This window comes from Archocentrus centrarchus, chromosome 18 (assembly GCF_007364275.1).
Source record: "Archocentrus centrarchus isolate MPI-CPG fArcCen1 chromosome 18, fArcCen1, whole genome shotgun sequence".
Lineage (NCBI taxonomy): Eukaryota > Metazoa > Chordata > Actinopteri > Cichliformes > Cichlidae > Archocentrus > Archocentrus centrarchus.
In genome coordinates, this window is record NC_044363.1 from 13,445,340 (window position 1) to 13,467,335 (window position 21,996).

General features: G+C 41.0%; 1 protein-coding gene and 2 non-coding genes across 3 annotated transcripts; all 3 read right to left on the reverse strand.

Moving 5' to 3' along the window:
- Nucleotides 1-5,302: 5,302 nt before the first annotated feature.
- rps4x (ribosomal protein S4 X-linked) lies at nt 5,303-12,688 on the reverse strand. Its single transcript, XM_030753716.1, has 7 exons — nt 12,618-12,688; nt 11,958-12,035; nt 9,822-10,002; nt 7,565-7,662; nt 6,884-7,055; nt 6,627-6,784; nt 5,303-5,458 (listed from the first exon to the last, which is right to left on the reverse strand). Exons 1-7 carry the CDS (start codon nt 12,618-12,620, stop codon nt 5,357-5,359), a joined length of 792 nt encoding a protein of 263 aa, XP_030609576.1. The 5' UTR covers nt 12,621-12,688; the 3' UTR covers nt 5,303-5,356.
- Nucleotides 6,379-6,451, reverse strand: LOC115797638 (small nucleolar RNA SNORD61). Its single transcript, XR_004021447.1, has one exon. It is a non-coding gene; the product is annotated as a small nucleolar RNA SNORD61 (small nucleolar RNA).
- LOC115797639 (small nucleolar RNA SNORD61) lies at nt 8,995-9,070 on the reverse strand. Its single transcript, XR_004021448.1, has one exon. It is a non-coding gene; the product is annotated as a small nucleolar RNA SNORD61 (small nucleolar RNA).
- Nucleotides 12,689-21,996: the final 9,308 nt, after the last annotated feature.

Genomic DNA, 21,996 nt, shown 5'->3' on the forward strand with positions numbered 1-21,996 from the left:
GTGTTTGCAAAGGGTAACTGTGGTCAGTGTTTATTGATATAAAAAATGGTTATTTTCTCAAACTTTGAGATCTCAAGACTTCAACATATTTAGTATCTCAAAATTTTTGAGTTATTTCTGAGTACACCAAAATTTTGACATGCATAACTTTAGATTCTGAGTTCTGAAGTCAAAATTTCAAGATACTAAACTATAATTTTGACTTACGGACAGCAAAAAAAAAAAAAAAAATGTCTTCAATGGTGGAAACAAGTTTCCATATAAAAAACAGTAACTTCTAATAAACTTGTTTCTTTTGCATATTAACTTAAAATTATCTGTTTGACTAAACATTTGCATGTTAACACGTTAACAGAGAGCATGAAGCTATGCTCGGGTTTTTCCATTTTAATGCCGCACACAAAAAGCTAGAATGATAATGTGCCAGCTTATGTCATATTACGCTAAAAGATTACAAGCTAATGTTGATATTTTAAGTTCTTGCATGCTAAAAATGTTAAAATACTTTAAACGTTGGCATGAAAGTGCACTGGTGTCAGTATGCTAACATAAAGATGGTAACATGCTAAATGTTTTTTGTAAAACATGTTAGCATTAAAGAGACAGTAATTAAGAGCTGCTTTCCGCATCCAGTAATATTTGCATAAACATTAGTATTCACTTCAAAGCTCAGTTAAAATATTTCTAGATACTGCTAACGTAAGCATGCTAATGTAACAAACTGTAGCTGTAATGTATAATTAGCCTATGTTTTATTTTATACTCACTAGAATTCATAGTATTCAGTTCAAAACAACCTGGAAGCATTTATATGGGATCATAATTAGCAGAAAATGTAGCTTCTGACTGCAAAAAAGATCAAATGAATGCCCACTCAAGTCAAAGCAATAATTCATCTTTTTTTTCTCAACAATTTGCTGAGCTGTCAACAATATATAGGCAGAACCATGGCTAACAAAAGTAAATGATGCATGATAGTGAAAAATGTATGATTATTAGTGCAAATTTATATCTTTCATGACAACTTTTGTTAACATTTTATATTATTTGGGGTATATTTTGGCCTTGTCAAAATGTTAGTACAATCATTAGCATTCAGCTTAGAGAACAGTTAAGTTTTGATCATAAACTTTATATAAAAAGGAGAAGACACAAGATATGGGTGGATCAGGGGTGAGAAATCAAGAACGCTACACACTTCGTCAGTCACTGTACAGTATACCCTGCTTCTTTGTGTCTTATTCTCCTGACAGGACCATAATTTTCATGTTGTATTACAAGCAACTCAAAACTAGCAACTGAAGCCATAAGCTCATCAGGAAAGTGTTTCCTGAGCTCATAGATCAAGTAAGTAGCAGGGTTATTTTCTTATTGAATTAGATTTTTTTTTTTTGCAATCAGAGGGGTTGCCCCCTACTGGCCAAGATGTGAATCATTTTTTTAGACCTGGGAGCTACGTCTGTTTTTTATATACAGTCTCTGGTTTAGGTAAAGCTGAGGCTTGATTAAGCTTACAGTAACAAAGTATGAGATGCTGAGTCTGTAATGTCCTGATGTTAACTACCATACTAAAGTCTTTTCTACAGTATATCTATAAGGCCACTTTAGGTATAAATTGTATGTAAAGCAGTGAAAAATAAGAGCCGAGCTGAAACAGTGGTAGCATTGCTGGATTTCTAAATCCCACCATTTCCAGATAAAGCAACCGGGCTGTTCGAAGTTGTATTTTGCAGATATTAGATGTTGAACAGACTCACTGTCCTCACACACTGTCCTTACTTATGGCTGCCAGCAATGATGGATTACTGTACCGTTCAGAGTGTCAGAGAGCAGACGGTCATGGGAGTGAACCGTGGCTCTCCGAACACTCTGACACACACGGACACACACGTTCCTGCTGTGCATGTTGTTGTATGTCATGTGCTGAAGGGGGCGGGGTTGGAAATCAAAGTCACGGAGGGAAGAGGGCAGCATTGATATCCTGCTCTTTTCCTGCACACACACACACACAGACACACACACACTGAGGTGGTGTTTGCCAGGCCAGGTTTCTGCAGTGCATGAGCAGGCTGCATCCCAGCAGTCACCATATGGACGGGCACTGAAGTCAGAACACAAAGAGAACGAGGCATGGAAAAGAAGAGAAGGTGGTTAGAGCAAAGGACAGAGGAATGAAGGAAGGAGAGAAGGTAGGAATCAATGTAAAGAAAGAAGGAATATAAAGGAGGCTGATTTTTGCTTACAACAAGGAGGAATGGAGGGGAAGATTAAATGGGATAGAGGGATGATGAAATGCGGAAGCTATTTTGGACAAAAGATGGAAACTGGAAGGATGAAGGCAAAGTGGGATTTGAAAAAAGGATGCAAGGTGGCACTCAGAGAGAGAAAGGATGGGAGGGATCCATAGCGAGAAAGAAACAGTGAGGAGAAACTGGAGGAAGGATGGAAGGATAAATACAAAATTAAACAGAGAGAGGGAAGGAGGAAGGAAAGGGTTAGAAAACGGGACAGACAGAAAGAGAAGGAAAAGACTGTTGCTGAGATCAGAAAAGGGAGAAAGGAAGCAGGAGAGGGATTAGGAGTATATAAACAGATGGATGTGTCTAAAGCAGAGAACATGGAGGGATTAGAGAGAAGAATACAACATACAGACTCACTTATGATCCACAGGCCTTCTCATAGAAAGCCCATTTGCTCACAGTCTGTTTTTAAAATAATAAAACATAATAACAAAGTTATCACTCAGTTACTTCAAGGATTAATAGATCCTAAAAGCCAAGATTCACAGTTTCTTAAGTGCTCCCATTGCTGCCTCATGCTTATCCACATTAGGGCTGGTGGGAGGCGGGTTACACCCTGGACTGGTTGCCAGTCTGTCACAGGGCTAACACAGAGACGTTTACATTCACACCATAGAAACACCAATTAACCTAGCGTGCATGTTTGTGGACTGTGGGAGGAAGTATCCTGAGACAATCCACACATACATGGGAAACAGCCTGGATTCAAACCCAGGACCTTCTTGCTGTGAGGTGAAGGTGCCACCCCAATGTCCATAAATTGGTTTCTAATTTTGGCAAATACATACTCAGATACCGGATCTCTAAATTCTTAATTTAAACCTTTTTCCTCACAGACCTTTGATTTAGATTAAGCCAATAGTAACTCTCTTTGCCACTTTATTAGGTACACCTTGCTACTACTGGGTTGGACTTCAGAATGTCTTCAGAAATGCTTTAATTCTTCATGGCACAGATTCAACAAGGTGCTGGAAGCATTCTTCAGAGATTTTGGTCCATATTGACATGACAGCATCACACAGTTGCTGCAGATTTGTTGAATCTCCCGCTCCACCACACCCCAAAGGTGCTCGATGGGACTGAGATCTGCTGACTGTGGAGGTCATTTGAATACAGTTATCTCACTGAAACCAGCTCAAGAAACCAGTTTGAGATGAGCTTTGTGACATGGTGCTTTATCCTGCTGGAAGATGAAGAAGAGTACAGAAGATGAGTACACTGTCATCATAAAGGGGATAAACATAGTCAGCAACAATATTCAGGTAGGCTGAGGTGTGTAAATGATGCTCGGTTGGTACTAAGGGGCCCAGTGTGTGCCAATAAAATATCTCCCACACTGTTACAGCAAGGCAGGATGGATCCATGCTTCCATGTTGTTTATTTCAAATTCTGACCCTACCATCTGAATGTCACAGCAGAAACCGAGACTCGTCAGACCAGGCAACACTTTTCCAACCCCGTTGTCGGTTTGGTGAGCCTGTGTGTAGCCTCAGTTTCCTGTTCTTAGCTGACAGGAGCGATACCCAATGCGGTCTTCTGCTGCTGTAGCCCAGCCGCTTCAAGGTTTGATGTGCCTTCAGTGATGCCCTTCTGCATACCTTGTTTGTAACGAGTGGTTATTTGAGTTACTGTTGCCTTCCTATCAGCTCAATATAGTCCGACCCATCCTCCTCTGACATCAACAAGGCATTTTCAGCCAGAGAACTGCCGCTCACAGGTTTTCTTTTTCAGCCCGTAGAGATGGTTGTGTGAGAAAATCCCAGCAGATCAGCAGTATCTGAAATATTCAGACCAGCCAATCGGCCACATTTAAAGTCACTTAATTCACCTTTCTTCCCTACTCTGATGTTCAGTTTGAACTTCAGCACATCTTCTTGATCATGTCTACATGCCTAAATGCACTGAGCTGCTGCCATGTGATTGGCTGATTAGAGATTTGCATTAACAAGCAGTTCAACAGGTGTGTCTAACAAAGTGGAAGCGCATTCACTAGACTGCATACTTTGCCCACCCCAAACTTTCTATGTGCTGATTCTACGTTGTAATAGAGAGCACACAATGTAGTCACACTCCACTCTTTATTTTAAAAAATGTGATCCACATGAACAAATAGCATATATAGTCTGGATATATTTTATTAATTTATGTACCAAACTAGCATCCTCTATAAAAACAAAAACGAACATTTGCAGATATGAATTGTGTGTGATTTTTGTGTAGGGTTTGTAGTTCACTTTGCATTACTGAGTACTTTAAAATAGAAAAAGAATGAATTATCACCAGTAATTGTTTATACCTGAGTAGAAATTTTCATTACAATAGATAAAAAATTCAGAGATATGAATTTTAAAGTTTGACCAATGATGAGAGGGGGATTTTTTTTTTTAAGTTTTTGAAAAATGTTGGTGAATGGAAAATAAAAACATGCTCTTGGGCCCTGCAAGGAGTATTTCCAGTTTCATCAATTTTGGTTCAAAATGTTTTGGGTCAGCAATGTTTTCATTAAGACTCATTTGAAAACTTAACAGCATTATCCAAATAATGCTTAAACAAGAAATCATTAGTGACTTAGTGTTTATTAGTCCAAAAAGCACCATGTGCTGCACTCATCTTCAAATTATTTATTTCCTCTAATATGCTTTTTTTTTTTAAAAAAAAAAAATCAGTTTTAAGTAATTTGTCACATTTTTGGAAGTGTTCACTTTTGAGTTGTAAAAAGTGGCCAAGAAACCAACAAATACAAGATTAAAATCATAATAAACCTGCAGGTTTGACCAAAATATCAATTTCACTGCCAAAAAAACAAAAGGAAAAAAATACATATTACTTTATCAATTAAAAAAAAAAAAAAGCTTAACTGCTGTCTTTGTCTGACTGCCCATTTTTACTGAAATGCACCATTTAAGGACTAATTTTTACATCTTTTGAGTCATTTCAGGATTCAACACCACACGGTGCACATTTGCAGCGTAATAAAGCACAAGACCAATCTGAGTGTTTTGTAAATAACAGTTTATTTGAAAACCAGGGGTCAGGCTGTCTGTTTTGGGGCCAGTTTAGCTGCTGCCCTGTTTGGCGGCCAGCCTCTTGTCTCTCTCTTCGGCGATGGTCAGACGGATTCCCTTTCCTCTAGGCATGGACACCCATGGCTTGTTGCCCTGCAATAAGACAGGAAATCAGAGTAGTTAGGAAACTAGGGTTTTAAAAAATAAATTTCTTTTTTTTAAAAAGTGGAAAAAACACCTCAACAGGTGCATTTTTCCAAGCTCAGCAGATTTATTCAGAGGAAATGTCCCTTTAAATATTCAGTGTGAGAAAACCGCTTCAGTCAGTAACAATATACACACATTACACTTGATTGTGCCAACATTTATCTGCCCGCCAACACTTCAACAAGGAGCCGTCATCAAAGTGAAGAAAAGAGCAGGGCCGAGGCCGCCACATAAATGTCACACAGCAAAGAGACGACTGTGCCGGCGACAGATCCGATCACACCGGCCGCCAAATAAATGTCAGGCAGCAGGGAGGAGTGTTTTATTAACCACTCTCTCCACCGCACGGCCAGGTCCTCGTCATCATTAATGTGCGATTCAGTGAGACAGAGAAGAGTTCATAAAGCTTTTCACACAGCTTAGCTCCTCACTGTGAGCCAAAATCAGCAGAACAAAAGCTGGAGTGTGTTTGAGGCACTTCACTCCCTCTTGTGGACTCTGGTTGCTGCCAGATCCACTTTGTTTTAATAGCACATGCTTCTAAATATGATGGTTTTCAACAGTGTTTTTACAGGTGTAATACCTGCAGCAAATTCAATGGAAAATTTAAGACTTTTCCAACACTTTATTCTCCTTTATTTTCATTTCAGACTCAGACTTTTTAATGACATGCAGGAACCCTAACTGGATGTCTTGCTTGCATTTAGTTTCCTCCCAAGGGACGCAGTCAAACAGTGCACAACAACATTTAGTTAATGAGTCCAATATTAACTCCTAAATGCTGCTTTCTGCTGCATGAAGGCACAGTCCTGTTTCCACGCTGTTAAGCTGCATGAAAGAAAGAGCGTTGAAAGCAGTTGGTCATGGAGCTCAGAACTTCTTAGAGGAATTGGTAGTTTATTTTCATCGCTGATCAAAACCACAACTTGTCATCACTGCTCCAAAGTCACCTGACTCATGTTAATCTCAATCAGGTCTTTTCTTCTGTTGCGACTCAAAGTATAAAATTTAGCATAGTGAGTTTGCCGGATATGATGCTGTGCTCTTGCAATTAGTTTTGAATCCAACAGTGGAAGCACAGAAGCTCTTCAGACAGTGAGTGAATATTTCTCACCTTGCCAATGACGAAGATGTTGGAGAGCCTGGTAGCAAAGCTGTTGCCTGTGCTGTCCTTGACGTGCACCACGTCAAAGGAGCCAGGATGACGCTCCCTGTTGGTGATCACACCGATACGCCCCAAGTTAGCACCACCGGTCACCATGCACAGGTTACCTGAAGGAGGAGGAGGCATGAAGATCAAAGGTCAGAAATGTTGTTCATTAAAAGGAAAATAAGCAGCAGCCTGCAGTTTCTGCAGCGAGCTGAACCTACCGGTATCAAACTTAATGAAATCTGTAATCTTGCCACTCTCCAGGTCGATGCGAACTGTGTCGTTGACCTTGATGAGGGGGTCAGGGTAGCGGATGGTGCGGGCGTCGTGGGTCACCAGGTGAGGGATTCCTTTGGTGCCAATGAGGATCTTCTTCACCTTGCACAGCTTGTACTGCAGAGGGAGATGACACGCTTCAGGAGACGTGCAGCAACGTGTGATTAGGTCTAACAAATTTAAATTTAACCCACCAGCTGTCACAGCCTTTCCTTAAAAAGTTAAAATCCTCAAACCTCATCTCAAATAACCACCGTGGCCAGTAGGACAACCAGGAACTCACCAGATCTTTAAGCCCTACCAAGCTGACTAAAACACACTGACATTACTAAAACTGTTACTGGTTTGAATCCCGCTCCTTAACTCTGACACAGACTTTTCATGGCAACTCTTAACCTTCAAGTGACTGAGCGGGGTCATTAGTTGTTTGATTTGTTGGTACAATTCTCATTTTGAAATGAATGATCAATCTGTAACCAATGACATTAGAAATTTTCAGAGTATCTGACATAGATAAACAAACAAAGCCATTATAAGAAGTATTCCTAAACACAACATGCTGGTGTCTTAAATGACCCGATTGCAGTTTGATCATTCGAGTGTTTAGGATGAATTAAAGTGCTCACCTTGGCCTCCTCGGCAGTGATGCGGTGGACGGTGAAGCGTCCCTTCACGTCATAGATCAGGCGGAAGTGCTCACCGGTCTTCTCGATGCTGATCACATCTGCATAAACAAAGAGTACGCAGCATCAGTTAGGCTGAAAACCCTTCAGCGAGGGGTCAGTTAAATGAGTCTCAGGATATTTTCAACCAACAGCTCGAAAAGCAAAAAAATTACACTTAACTTCAACTACTACTTTCCTACATTTATGAGCTAATGTTGAGATTATATTTAGCAGAGATTTAAGACCTCCGATGCTCTTAAAGCTGGCAATAAAACACGAAGGAATAATTTCCAGCCTTAATCTGCTGAAGTATTTAAACTTTTGCAAGTTATGCCCACACTACTGGAGCAAACTTGTTTTTTTTTTTTTCTTCTTACTGGCACCTGGATGTAACAAACTCCCACTAGCAGAGGGTGGTGGTAATCTACACAAAGTGTTTGCCAGTCAACAAAAACAGAGGCTGTGAGAGTAGGTGTGGAGAGCCAAACAGCTGTCAAAAAGCTCTGGGTGGAAACACTCCAAAAGCAGGAGACTAAGGTCCACTGCAAATCTGCCAGATAAAGGTAACGCATCATTAGAGAGCTGTTTGGTGTCGGGACCAATCTTAGCACAGTCAAGATTTCAAAGAATATCATGGAGTCTTTTTGCTTCAAGTAACCCAAAAGTCAAAAGAAAAGAAAAAGCTCATTCAAATTGACCCATCAGGTACTAATTGATTGATTTCCACCTACCAACATAATGACACAAACCACCTGCGTCATTAGCACAACAAAAATATTTATTACAAACCTCACCGGACCAGAGCGACTGTTTACTGTGCATGTACAGTATATAAATAGGCCACAACCACCCTGCAGTGGAGGCTTCCCTTGGATTTGGAAATTAAAAAGCCACACCTCCATATGAGGCTGTTGGTCGGCGCTGAGGTGGAGAGAAAACTAACGGTAGGAGGAGGCGTGTCTGTCACTGCTGCTCCAACTCCTGCTCCGAATTACTGGCTTGGCTGTCATCACTGACGACCAAAGAGACAAAGCCGGTGTTTGGAGATTTATTTCACTGGATTTTTTTTTTACTTCATCATTGAAGCAAATAACTCAAGTTGTTTTATTCAACTTCAATGGTGGTGCCACTTATGTATGAAGAGGATTCTTCCACTTTCAGGGGAGAAAGAAGTACTCACCCTGGGAACTTCTGCACGACCCTGAAAAGTCCAGGAGTGGGCTCGAAACTCACCGGTTTAATTCAGATGACAACCACACAAATGGCATTTTTAAAAACTCAAACATTATATACTAAGTCGGAATGCATTGATGAGTTGGTGAAAGAAAATGTTTGGCTCCCTGAGAGAAAGAGGTCTGTGTACTTCAGAAACTGATTTATTGTTGCAGCTGGAGCTCAGAACTTCTTAGAGGAATTGGTTGTGTAGTTTCAGCTCATTGCTGATCAAACCAACACATTCATCACTGCTCCTTTCACATTAAACACCCCAAAAACATTTACAGAGCTACTTAAGCCTATGAAATCATTTGGCAGCACTGACGCTAACCAAAAAAACCTTAAAACTAGGAATTCCACGTGATTTAGGAATAAATTCCAAATCTGAGAACTTCAAGACCTAAATAAACTAAAATTAAGACGGACCAACGTCGACACAACACACACATTCAGACTTTCTGAACAAGCATCAATTTTAACCTGGATTTCCAGCTATTGAAGAGGTAACTGTCCCCATTTCAGACAGCATTTGATGCTTTTCTTTGCCAACCAACTGAAGACGTCACTTACTGTTGTTTTCATTTTGTATTTCCACCTATAACGCAGCCTCAGAAGTCCGGTGGACCTAAAACTACCCTCTGTTTGAAGATTTTTTTTTTTTTGCCATTAAAGTTACTGCTAAAATTTTTTTTTTTACATAACCCAATTTAATTTGTGGACCTGAATATTCTGTTTGTGATTTTATATTTAATAAGAACTGCAACAATGTGCAAGTGGCATAAAAACTGCAACTACTTAAAAAAATAATCTTACTTGTTTTAATATTTTTTCCCACTCTGACATCTTTTATTACCTTCAGCAAATTTACAGGAAAAAAACGAATTTAGGACTATTTTTCTTATTAATTTTAGACATTAATGACTCTGGCAGATAAAATCTCACTCGTCACTGGGAGGCGAACCCTCCAGCAGATCTGAGCCGTGGAGAAGGCCCTAAAACTCACCCATGAATCCAGCAGGGTAGGTGATATCAGTGCGGACCTTGCCGTCGATCTTGATGAACCTCTGCATGCAGATCTTCTTCACCTCGTCCCCAGTCAGGGCATACTTGAGGCGGTTCCTCAGGAAGATGATGAGGGGCAAACACTCCCTCAGCTTGTGGGGACCGGTGGAAGGACGAGGAGCCTGAGAAATGGACGAAAGGGGCATTGTACTCAGTAAATCGATTCAAACTGATTTTCAGACAAGTGCTTAACTGGTTATCATTTTTGTGTGTGTGCTCTGTTTTATGCTTATTAGACAATTCTCACGCAGACTCGAGTTGGTGACTGATTCATCCCTCCAATGCCCTCCACTACCAATTGGCTGTACATACTCATGCTTATTTTGAAAGTTCATTCACTTGTGTGTTTGCCACCAGCTGGTCAGGTTGCTGTTCTGACGCGCTCCTCCCTCCTTAGACTCCACCACCACAAGTCTTAGACTGCAGCAGTAGTCCTCATTCTGCACAGGAGAGCCGCTGTGGACTGAAAGTCACTGAAGACACAGCACTAGTTCATGTGTCACTACACCAAGTTTGTCATGGCAGCAGTGCAGAAGCAGGAGGAGCTGCAGCCCAACACTCTGGAGCTGGACTTCAACCCCAGGATTAAAGACTCGCTGAAGATACTGATCAGCTTTAAAGATGCATCTTACTTATCTTATAGCCTTCCAATCACACATCTTAATATGCAAGCTTCTCATTTACTGCCAACACCAATTCCAGCAAAGTAAGGATTAAACTGTATAAATTCTGACAATTAAAATGACAAAAAGCGATAAAGTCTCATTAGCAGAGATGCATTTCTATTCAGCAGTCACGTCTGACTCAATGCTAGCAGATAAAACTAAGCATGAACTGAATCTGGACATTTTCACTGCAGTCACAGACTCATATTTCCATGTAGCACATAAAAATAGAATCGTTTCACCTCAAATTGCCATTTCACACAAGTGTTATACTTTCTCCATACTTCAGGAAGACTTGTAAAGACTAACGGGAAGGAAGGCTCACCCCTGGTGCAAACTCAGCCCCGGCTTATGGATATCATCTAACACTATTACATGGGAGCCAGAGATTACCTTATGGACATCATTAACTGTTTGACCTTCTCTACCAGACAAGCATCCGCCAAGACTTAAGTAATTTAATTGTACAAGCATCCGGTATGCTCCAAGAGTAAAAGGGAAGGTTCACAGGATGGTAGTGAGAGCTGCTATAATGTGTAGTTTGGAGACGACAGCACTGACAAAAAGACAGCAGGCTGAGCTGGAGGTGACAGAGCTGAAGAGTTTCATTGGGAGTTATCAGGATTAGAAATGAGTACATCAGAGGAACAGCTTTGGAGACAAAGTTAGAGAGGTAAGGCTGAGATGGTTTGGACATGTGCAGAGGAGGGACAGTGGATATATTGGACAAAGGATGTTGAAGAAGGAGCTGCCAGGCAGGAGGTTAAAAAAAAAAATCATGGATGTAGTGAAGGAGGACATGCAGAGAGTTGGTGTGAGAGAAGGAGCTAGGGATAGGGTGAGGTGAAGGCAGATGATCTGCTGTGGAGAATCTTAAAGGAGCAGCTGAAAGTAGCAGTATACAGTTTGCCCCACAATAATTAAAATCTTACTAATTTTCTGTGCTGTTAAGCATGTCAAGGATACCTATGTTCTGTTAATCTCAACAAATAACTGGGACTAACACAAACACACCTATACAGGATTAAATGTGTAGGCTTAAATATTGTGAATAGCTCCATCCACCCTGTTTAAGTCAAACTGCCTATGGTGTTGCACTATATTACATTCACTTATCAGGGTTTGGACCCCCGACAGGTCACCTGTCTATCACAGGGCTAACACAGAAAGATTCATTCACACACACTATTCTTACCTACGATTAACATGCATGTCTGTGGACTACTGGAGGAAGTAGAGAACACATAAAGACAGAGGGGGGAAAGCGGCAAAATCCGTACAGAAAGACCCAGCCAGTGAGGCGACAGCGCTTACCACCGCACCACCGTGTAATTAAACAAGGTCCAAGCTCTGCACTGAGCTACAATAACCAAACGTTATGTGTCGTTAGTGTGTGTGAAGACGTTACTTACAAACACTCCGGTGAGCTTGTCCAGCATCCAGTGCTTCGGCGCTGCGACGCGCTTCAGATGCTTCTTCGGTCCTCTGGCCTGGAGAAGAAGGAACAGAGCCCGTTAGCAAAAACCGTGTAAACAACCGGCCGTGGGCCCTCTGACACACAAACAGTGACAGCGACTTTGTAGCAGAAAGCAAATCCCGACAGGAAGGCCGGTGAGCGCAGTTTGAACCCGGCGGCCGGTCCTGTTAGCAGGCTGCGCTCCATGAGTCCACATTAGCACAGCAGGATGCGGCCTAGCCGGGATAACGATGCAACACGTTTAACAGACACTTATTATTTTCTAACGTTAACTTTTATCTGCATTTAAGAAAAAAGAAAACACTTAAAAACCCCCCAAATACCTCTTCTTCACAACACCAAAGCTCTTTTTTTCTTTTAGCAGGCTAACAGCGATAGCCGCATCGAGCTAACAAGCCACCCGCACAGTGGAGTCAGGTCATTTTAAAACATTAATAAAGAGCGAGAATCACCGCTTCAAGCTACAATATATACATCCTTTATTTACTAAGGTGCTGTAAATTAAAGCCGGACGGATAATGGTTTAATAGTATGGCAGATAAAAGTGATGTTTAGGGATTATTTCAGAGAGGATCATTGAGTGGAAACTGCTCACCATGTTGAAGTCTGCGGGGGAAAGGACTTCGGAGCTTCCGGTAATGAGTGATAAGACCTGCTACGGCAGACTGCGAGGGACATGCCTACTGAAAGTCGCAGGGGAAATTCGAAGAACCTACTAAAGTTTATTCAATTATTCATTATTTGTTGCATTGCGGATCATTCGACAATTTCAAGACATTTTCTGCCCCAACCATGAATCTGAAAATAATCCGTGTGCAAAATACAAAAACATACGTTTCCTGTGTATATTACAAAATGTAAACCTTGTGGTTGAAAAAGAGGTTCCAAAATATTATTTAAAATACAAAATAGCTCTTAGAAACTCCCAAAATGTCCTTTTTCTCTTGTATCAACTCCTTGATAACCAAACTTCATGTTAAATATGCTGTAAATCCACTTTTTTGTTTTGAATTTGTGATTGTTAAACCACTTTATTTAACATTAAGGTGCTGTAAAAAACAGCAGCTATGCACTGCAAGTTGTGTCCCCCATCCTACATTTAAACCTGTTACTAAAACCTCTTTAGCCTGGAAAAGCAAGAGATAAAACAGTGAGATAAGCCAGCCCTGTGCTAACACCATGAGTAGCCCAAAGGACACTTTGATGTATTTTTGTATTTTTTCAATTTCATTTTCTGACTAAATTTTTCTGACTAAATTGTGTCACCGCATTACCAAAAGATGACAAATTTATTCCAAAGTGCTTCCGTTATTTAAGGTAAATGGACTAGTTATATAGCGCTTTTCTGCTCCAGCTGAGCACTCAAAGCACGTTATACAACACGTTTGCATTTACCCATTCACACCAGCACCTTCTACAGCTAAGTGCTTACTGTCTAACATTCACACTCTGACAGGTGCATCTGAGAGCAACTTGGTGTTCAGTATCTTGCCCAAGGATACTTTAGCATGCAGACTGGAGCAGCCAGGAATCAAACCACCAACCTTCCGATTAGTAGGTTACCTGCACTGCCTCCTGACCCAGAGCCACAGCCACCACATTTATTCTTGACTTTCACAGACCATTAAATCCCACTGCTGAATCTTTTTCTGAGAAAATACTAGCACTGATTTGCAACCCTGTTACCACAAACATTACAAACACACGTTATACATATATATATATATATAAACATATAAAATATTATTAAACAGCATTTCTTTGGTCCTGAGTATTAATTAGTCACATTTATATCACAATCATTGATCTGTTGCCTTTGTACTAGTCTGAATTATAATATGAATCATGTATTTGAGCAAAGATTTGAAAATCAGTACTGAAAGGCAGATTTTGAAAGTTGCTGAAATTAATATAAATTAAATCTTATCTCAAATTGAAGGAGTATTCAGTATGAGGGTGATGATCTTTAACTTTATGGTAAAGAATTTATTAAACAACACTTTTAAAATCTACATGTGGTAGCAGGGTTGCTCCAAGCACAGCACACAGCAACTAAAATATCTCAGAAAAAGGTTATCGTTGATGCCTAAGCTGGACAAATCCCATTTTACATCTTTCATCACTTGTTTTTCTTAAATACATACATAGTTTTCGACAATTTTTGAAGTCTAAATTGTCCAGCAGTTGTAGAGAATGAGCCTTCTAGGAAAATACATTAACTAAGAAGGTCTCTCATGTAAAGGAGCAGCAGCAGTGGCAGCAGAGGAGCCTTCACTGAACTTCCACATGGAAGTCTCACCACAGCACCGCCATATTGAAGCACTATTTTTGAAGTTTTATCTAAATTAACTTTAATTTAATTTGCACAGAACTGCCAATCAAATTTATCCATGCATAATGCATTCATTTGACAAAATAATATAAATCTTCCTGTTTTGGGGGGGTTTTCTGAATTGGATAATTATTGGAAATTGTTTCATTAACTATAAAAAAGTCTGCTCACATTTTCTATAATGAAAAAATATATAATAAAGTCCCCAAAAGCAGATACCAGCTGTGTGGAGCAATGCAAATGGTACTGTTACAGATGGGCTGGTTCATATTTCAGGATGAGCTTCAGGATATAAGACGCTGCATTCAGGCTGTGACAGAGGTGTCAGTATCTCCCAGCATTTCAGACCCTGAACCAAATAAACCTGTATCAAACTAAGCACGGGGGTCATTATTGCTCATAAACATCAAGTCAACAGAGGCTCTTCTGGGTCATCTCTTTAATTCAGAAAAAAACAAGCAGATTTTTTTTTTTCTATGTAAAGTTTGCACAGAATTTCCTCCTGGTAGTCACAGTCACAGAGCACTCTGTAATAACAGGACGACCTCCTTTAAAGTCTTCATCTCTGCGGTGTTTCAGATCGCTCTGGTCAGGAAATGCCAGTTTTGCAGGCAGTGCTCAGTCCTGTTTACACTCAGTGTGATAAAATCCCTCCTGGGTCCCTGTCTTCCTTCTTTCCTTCCTTCCCACTGATGCCGTCTCCCTCTGAAGGCCATCTCTGCTGCAGGAACTGATCCCAAAGACAAACCCGGATCCATTCATGCCTAAATGCTCTCGTGTGCATATTGACTTATTTATTTGAGTGACCCACTTTCTTTTCTTGTTTTCTTTCCCTGCATGCATGGGTGTATTATTCAGGGCCGGTGTTTCCAACAGAATCAATCCACAAACCTCCAGCTTAATTATTACTATTTTTTATCTGGTTGCAAAGCCTCTGAGGGAGATCTGGAACATGGCCTGCAGCCAGAGGGAAGCAGAGGAAGCATCAGATTCAAATTTCTGGCCCACATCTTTAAAAACATAAGGTTACACTGGACGTTTAGGGAAGTAGGATTAAAATGCAGATTTGTGTCAGATCAAAGAAGCTGAAAGCATGAAGAAAGGAGACATTTGTTTGAATGAGCTGTCCAAAGGCTGCAGTGCTGCTTAATGCAGACGGAGAGCCTAATCAGAATCAGAATCAGAATCAGAATCAGAATCAGAAGGTTTTTATTGCCATATGGGTGAACAGGTTCACAGCATTAGGAAATTGCTGCGGTACTTCGTGCTTACAGAAAAAAACAAATAAGTATAAAAACTATAAGACAATATACAAGTATACAAATTGCAAATATACAGAGATATTAGAGCTATAACTATAGCACAATATTACAAAATTACAAAATATACAGTGCAATGAATGAAGTTCACCTAATGGCTGTAATGGTCTGTGAGGGACATCATTTCTTGCTACACCTCGTTATGCTGTCCTAGCTGTAGTTATGTACATTACATCCAAATTTTTCACTTAAATTAATCCTGTGATACTAAAAGCTCTGGTGTCTGCCTTATGTGCTGGGTGATAACATATCTAATAACACATCTGTACCAGAAGAAGCTGCAACAAATCAGTGTAACCTTTATTTAATCAGGTAAGCATACTGGGGGTGGAACTAAACAGAAAAATCAGAAGTTAACAGACCCACTGGTAAAATACTGCCCCCTCATGGTAAATAAATATAGTTACATGTTGCAGAAGGTAATTACAAAAAGGACCTTTAAGGGAGACAAAAAAACTAAACCTATTTACCAGTAGAGGGCAGTATAGTACTGTGCACCCATGCACAGAAAAATAAGTTACATGAGAAAAAGCCTACATCTGAAACAAACAAGTAAATCATATACAAATAAAGAATCAATACATACATTTACTGTCACAATCAAACCGCAAAGAAAATGAAAAATTTTTTTTTTTTGCCTTTTGTCTTTTACTGTAATTTTTTTGGCATTTGCACTTCCTTTGATGTACTGATGTATGGAAAATTAGGGGGAAAAATCTGCTAGTTTGACTTTTAGTTCTGAGAAAATGCAAGTAAAGGCTTTGTAGACAAATTTAACTGTATTTTCTTTTCTGATTCAAAATGCCAGTGTGTGCATTTGCCATCACAGGCCAGCAGATGGAAGCACTGTACTGCAAAGTTTCACAGGGAGCTATTTAGTCTTTGGTGTTATCGGGTGTTATGCATTATTCTTTATGTATTATTCTTTATTTCCCCCAAAACTTCAGAGCTGTAATGAAAATACAAGTTTTATTTTTCTCAGACATTTACATAATCTCCTTGACATATAAGGACCAGTGAGCAAAAACATCAAATCAGTTAAACTTCTGGGATGTTGATTGGATCAATTAAGTAGCACAGGGAGTTATTAATCAGTTTCAGCTGCTTTGGTATTAATGAAATTAACAAAAGGTGCACTGGAGGGGCAATAATGAGACAACCCCCAAAACAGGAATGGTTTCACGGGTGGAGGCCACTGACATTTTTCCCTCCTCCTCTTTTCTGATGCAACTAGTTTTACATTTGGCTAGGGTCAATGTCACTTCTGATAGCATGAGGTAATACCAGGACCCTGCAGAGGTTGCACAGGTATTCCAACTCCTCCAGGATGGCACATCAATGTGTGCCATTCCCAGAAGGTTTGCAGTGTCTCCCAGCACAGTCTCAAGATCCTGGAGGAGATTCCAGGAGACAGGCAGTTACCCTAGGAGAGCTGGACAGGGCTGTAGAAGGTCCTTAACCCATCAGCAGGATCAGTATCTGCTCCTTTGTGCAAGGAGGAACACGATGAGCTCTGCCAGAGCTACAAAATGACCTCCAGCAGGTCACTGGTGTGAATGTCTCTGACCAAACAATCAGAAACAGACTTCATCAGCGTGGACTGAGGGCCCGACGTCCTCTAGTGGGCCCTGTGCTCACTGCCCAGCACTGTGGAGCCTGATTGGCACCATGGTGCTGAATTATATACAATTATATAAATTATATACAAGAATTGGCAGGTCCACCACTGGAGCCCTGTGCTTTTCACAGATTCAAGGATTCTTTATTGTCATTCACACTGCATTTGCATGCAGTGGAATGAAATTCTGTTCTCTGGTCCCAGTGTTGCCCATGTAACAGTGATGTCATTCTAGTAAATAAAAAATAAATATAAATATAAGTAACAATAATATAAAGAAAAATATATAATTAAAAAACATGCTCTCATCTATACATGAGATGAGAGCAAGTTCACCCTGAGCACATGTGGCAGACATGAAGGGGTCTGGAGAAGCTGTAGAGAACTTTTGGTGGTGGGTCAGTGATGGTCTGGGGAGGCATATTAATGGAGGGACACACAGACCTCTAAAGGCTAGGGAATAGCACCCTGACTGCCATTAGGTATTGGTATGAAATCCTTGGACCCATTGTGAGATCCTACACTGGTGCAGTGGGTCCTGGGTTCCTCCTGCTGCACGACAATGTGGCAAGAGTATGCAAGCAGTTCCTGGAGGATGAAGGAATTGATACCACTGACTGTGGTATTGACTCTAGATTGGACAACGAGCAACATAAAATGTACAAATTCAAATGAAGGTAAGAATGAGCAGAAAGGGGTTAAAGCAGTGCAGACCTGGCAGGAGAGCTGTGGCTGAACCTTGTCACAAGCGGCCTTTAAACAGAGATATCTCTGCATGTGTCAACGATTTGTACAGTCCTTGATGTGCTGGGACATTTTCTTTCATGACCCTGGAGCCCAGAGGCAGGAGTCGAGCATGTGACAGATCACTGCTGTCACATGAAAACTGGAAAACCGCTTCATTAGTTGTTGAGTGTTTTCAGTAAATAGCTCAACTGTCTCAAAAACAATGCAAATGTCAGAACGGCACTCTGACGAGCTGACATTTATAGAGGGTTTATAAGCGGTGATGATGTTATTGGTTCTCCTATTAATGAGAGTAATGACATGGGGTTGTCAAGTAGTGGAAACTCATCCTCTATCTTGTCACTTTACCATGTTTTTAGTTTTTTGTCTGATTTGGAGAAACATCTGACATCTGCACCAAAACTCCATTTATTTTTCTTGAAACCAAAACACTCAGTGCATCATCAGTCTAGTCTTCTGTCAGTCAACAGAAGTGCCATAAAGTGTTTGTGTTGCTCGTGCGTTTCAGAGCATTTTTAATGGAATTACCTGCTGTGTGCTACAGACCATCCAAGAAGTTTGTGCTTTAGTTTTCATGAATGACATTTTATTAGTCTATTAGTTATCAGATATGAATGCAGCTTCAAAACCCAGCTTGCTAACATTAGCTAATAGCTCATTCCTCTCATCCAAAGCTTCTCTCAGCTCAGCAGAATCTGCATATATGATTCAGCAGATTTTTTCCTAGATGCTCTCGATGCAACCAGGGATTTGTGTCTCTTCCTGGGCTCAAACCGGGGATCTTTCACATGTTAGGTGAACATGTTAGCCACCACTTGACCCTCTCATGCAGATAGGGTGAATTTGAGCTCAAAAACCCCCATTAAGTCTTCATGGGTAACATCACCCTTATTTAAGTATATAGTGGGCAATCAGTTTTCCCAAAGGGCCACATGAGAAACTGGGAATGTTGTGGAAAGCCACACCAATAAACTCAGACTTTTAGTTAACGATGCTCAGGTAGACCATTACCACCCATCTCACAGCCTGTTCTCCCTGCTACCACCTGGGAGAAGGTTCAGGAGCATCAGCTGTAGATGCAGCAGACTTTTCAACAGCGTCTTTCCTCAGGCTGTGAGAGGACTAAACAAACTGTGACCAGGGACCTTCTTTGAACATTTGCACAACCTTATTGCACAGTGCAGCATACACACATACGCCAAAATGCACCAGTACTCTGGCAGACAACATCATCTTTTGGTTTTTGACTGGTGTTAGGATAAAAGAAGAGAATCCGACATGCTAACATCAGCTCATCAAAGTCTGACCGCAGCCAACTTCTGTGATGCTGTAAAACTACATTAGACAAGACTGTATTGATTATTTGGGAAAGGTAAGCAAAAAGTCAGCGCAATAGTTTTCAAACTATTCCAGGCCTACCTGGTAATTTTCCATCTTAATTAGAAAGTGCATTTTAATTAAATAAAAGCCAGTTTGATTTCCTCTGTGTCCCAAATGAGCAATTAATGGTTTAAAAGACTCCCTCTACAAGACTGGGCCACAAGAGGGTTGATTGAGAACTCTTCTGAGGGCTTTATTCTCCTTTAGTGACAATGAAAGTCAAGTTAAAGCATACAAAACAGTTTTCCACAGGAAAAAAAGCCCAATTTCAAATAGTCATTAGGGAAGAATGGCTATAAATTTGTAAGTTTCGCGAAGAAAATTTTGGTTCAAAAGGTTAATTTGCAATGGGGGGTGGGGTGAAAAGCTCTGGAAAACTCAAGCATCTCGATCGTGAACTTCTCAAAGGAGGCAAGAGGGGACTGTGTTCATGCAGCAAAAAATAAAAAGCATCCACTCAGCTGAGATTAAAATTGTATCACAGAACAGCAGATAAATACACACACAGACACACACGCACTCGGGGACAGTGTGGAACAAACCCTGGACTGTCTTCGATCAGAAGAATGTTATTCTGACCCACTTAGACGACGAGACAGAGGAAGAGGAGAATCGGTGTGTCTGTCTGCTGGATTCGGAGGCGATGAGTAGCATCTTTATTTCTCTCGCCGCGTCAGTGAAGTGATTGTTAAGAAGGAAATACCCAGAAAATCCCTTTTAAAGAGCAAATAAGGCCTCTGTCAAATTACTCCCTCAACACGTTCTCATTAATGGCCGGTGCTCGTGTTTCATTAATGAAAGTTGGGGCTCACTGACTGAAACCGAGAGCCTTTATTCACATCAAACAGTTGTAACGTGCAGCGTGCATGTGCAGGCAAAAATAGGCAAAAGGACTGGATAAGTGTGTGTGTAAGCTGAGCTGTTGATAATTAAACTAACAAGGATCAGCGTGGGGCTTTTTCCCTCTCCAACAGCAGCTTTTACATGAGCAGACTTTCCAACTTGCAGCCTGTTTTTAACTCCAAAACCCAGAGCAACCTGTGTGACTGAACAAGTGCTCATTTCATGGCTGCTCCTCCACTTCCCTTTGTAGTAATACCATCCCTGTGCTTGTATATGTGTGTGTGTGTGTGTGTGTGTGTGTGTGCAAGGATGCAAAACACAGGCAGGCAGGTGCGTTGTTTTGTATGGTCTAGGAGGAGACCCACAATGCTCAGATGACAGACACACTGGGTCGAGGGTGAAAGGCCTTTGTTCCTCCCATCTCCCTTTACCACAAGAGACATACTGTAGGTCGGAGGCCCCATCCTGACAACACAGCAAAGCCCCTATAGGTGTGTAAGGGATGGGCGAGGAGGGTCAGGTGTCAGCTTAAAGCCTTTTGAGTCACAAGCATGAGACCATTTGTTAACTAAACTGGTACCCACATCTGTCAACATTGCAAAGGTCCAATAGTTTAGTGATCTATGTAAGGACCTTTTGTTTTGTCCTTCAGATACTCAGACTTTGTGTAACATTTTTTTTTTTTAAATCATACATGGACAAAAGTATTAGACCACACCTCCTAATCTTTGAATTCAGGTGTTTTCACTCCTATTGTCACAGGTGTCTAAAATCAAGCACCCAGCCTGCCTTTACAAACATTTGTGAAGGAATAAGTCATCCTAAAGAGCTCACTGAATTCAAGCGTGCTATAGTAACAGGATGCCACCATTGCAACAAGTCAGTTTGTAAAGTTTTTTCCTCCTAGCTATTCCACGACCACCTCAGTGGTATGACTGCAGAGTGGAACCTCAGCAACTCAGCCATGAAGTGTCAGACCATGTAAAATTACAGAGCGTGGTCGCCAAGTGCTGAGGCGCAAAGTGCGTAAAAGTCACCAACACTCTGCTGACTCAGTGAATGCAGAGCTCCAAACCTTATCTGGCATTAACATCAGCACAAAAACTGCACAGAGAGCTTCATGGCATGGGTTTCCATGGCTGAGCAGCTGCTGTAGGTGTAACTGTAGCTCAGTACTTTTGTCAACATAGTGTAGCAAAGGGTTGGGCCTGAATTACGCTTTGACCCGATGTTACTGCATAGGGTTCAGAGGCGATTTCTGGTTACGTACGTAGGCCCCGCAAAGACCCGACACAGAAGCATAATTCAGGCCTTCGAGTTGTCATCCAAGGATTACTTACAAGGTCAAAGACAATTGTTGAGGTTTTGCAGACATGTGACTGCTAATTACATGACATTTTGGATGTACGAGTCATGGTAATAATGTAGGATCTCAGTCGCTGGGAAAATGATTGCCCGAGTCCCAGTTACACAGGCTTGAGTGGCCAGTGATCCCTATTTTTTCCCCTCAAGCGAGCCACCTGTTGCTGTGTGTTCCCCAACTTTTTGCCAAAAACCTCCTCGTGACTGCTTTGGTCAATAGTGCATAGCTGCGGTCGCCTGAGGTTTGAAAGAAATGAAGTGACAGACCTGTCTACAAACATTGTTCAACTACTCCCCAAGCCGCAGTAAAACTGCGACAAATTGGAAATGGACATTCTCCATTCCCGGTCGTGCTTTATCAATTGTACCGGCC

Bases quoted from the DNA above. Each gene is read 5' to 3' on its own strand.
- rps4x (XM_030753716.1), bottom strand. The intron at 10,003-11,957 runs GTAAGTAACGTC...TCCATTTCTCAG, and splicing joins ACAAGCTCACCGGAGTGTTT to GCTCCTCGTCCTTCCACCGG. The intron at 5,459-6,626 runs GTGAGAAATATT...GTCTTATTGCAG, and splicing joins ACATCTTCGTCATTGGCAAG to GGCAACAAGCCATGGGTGTC.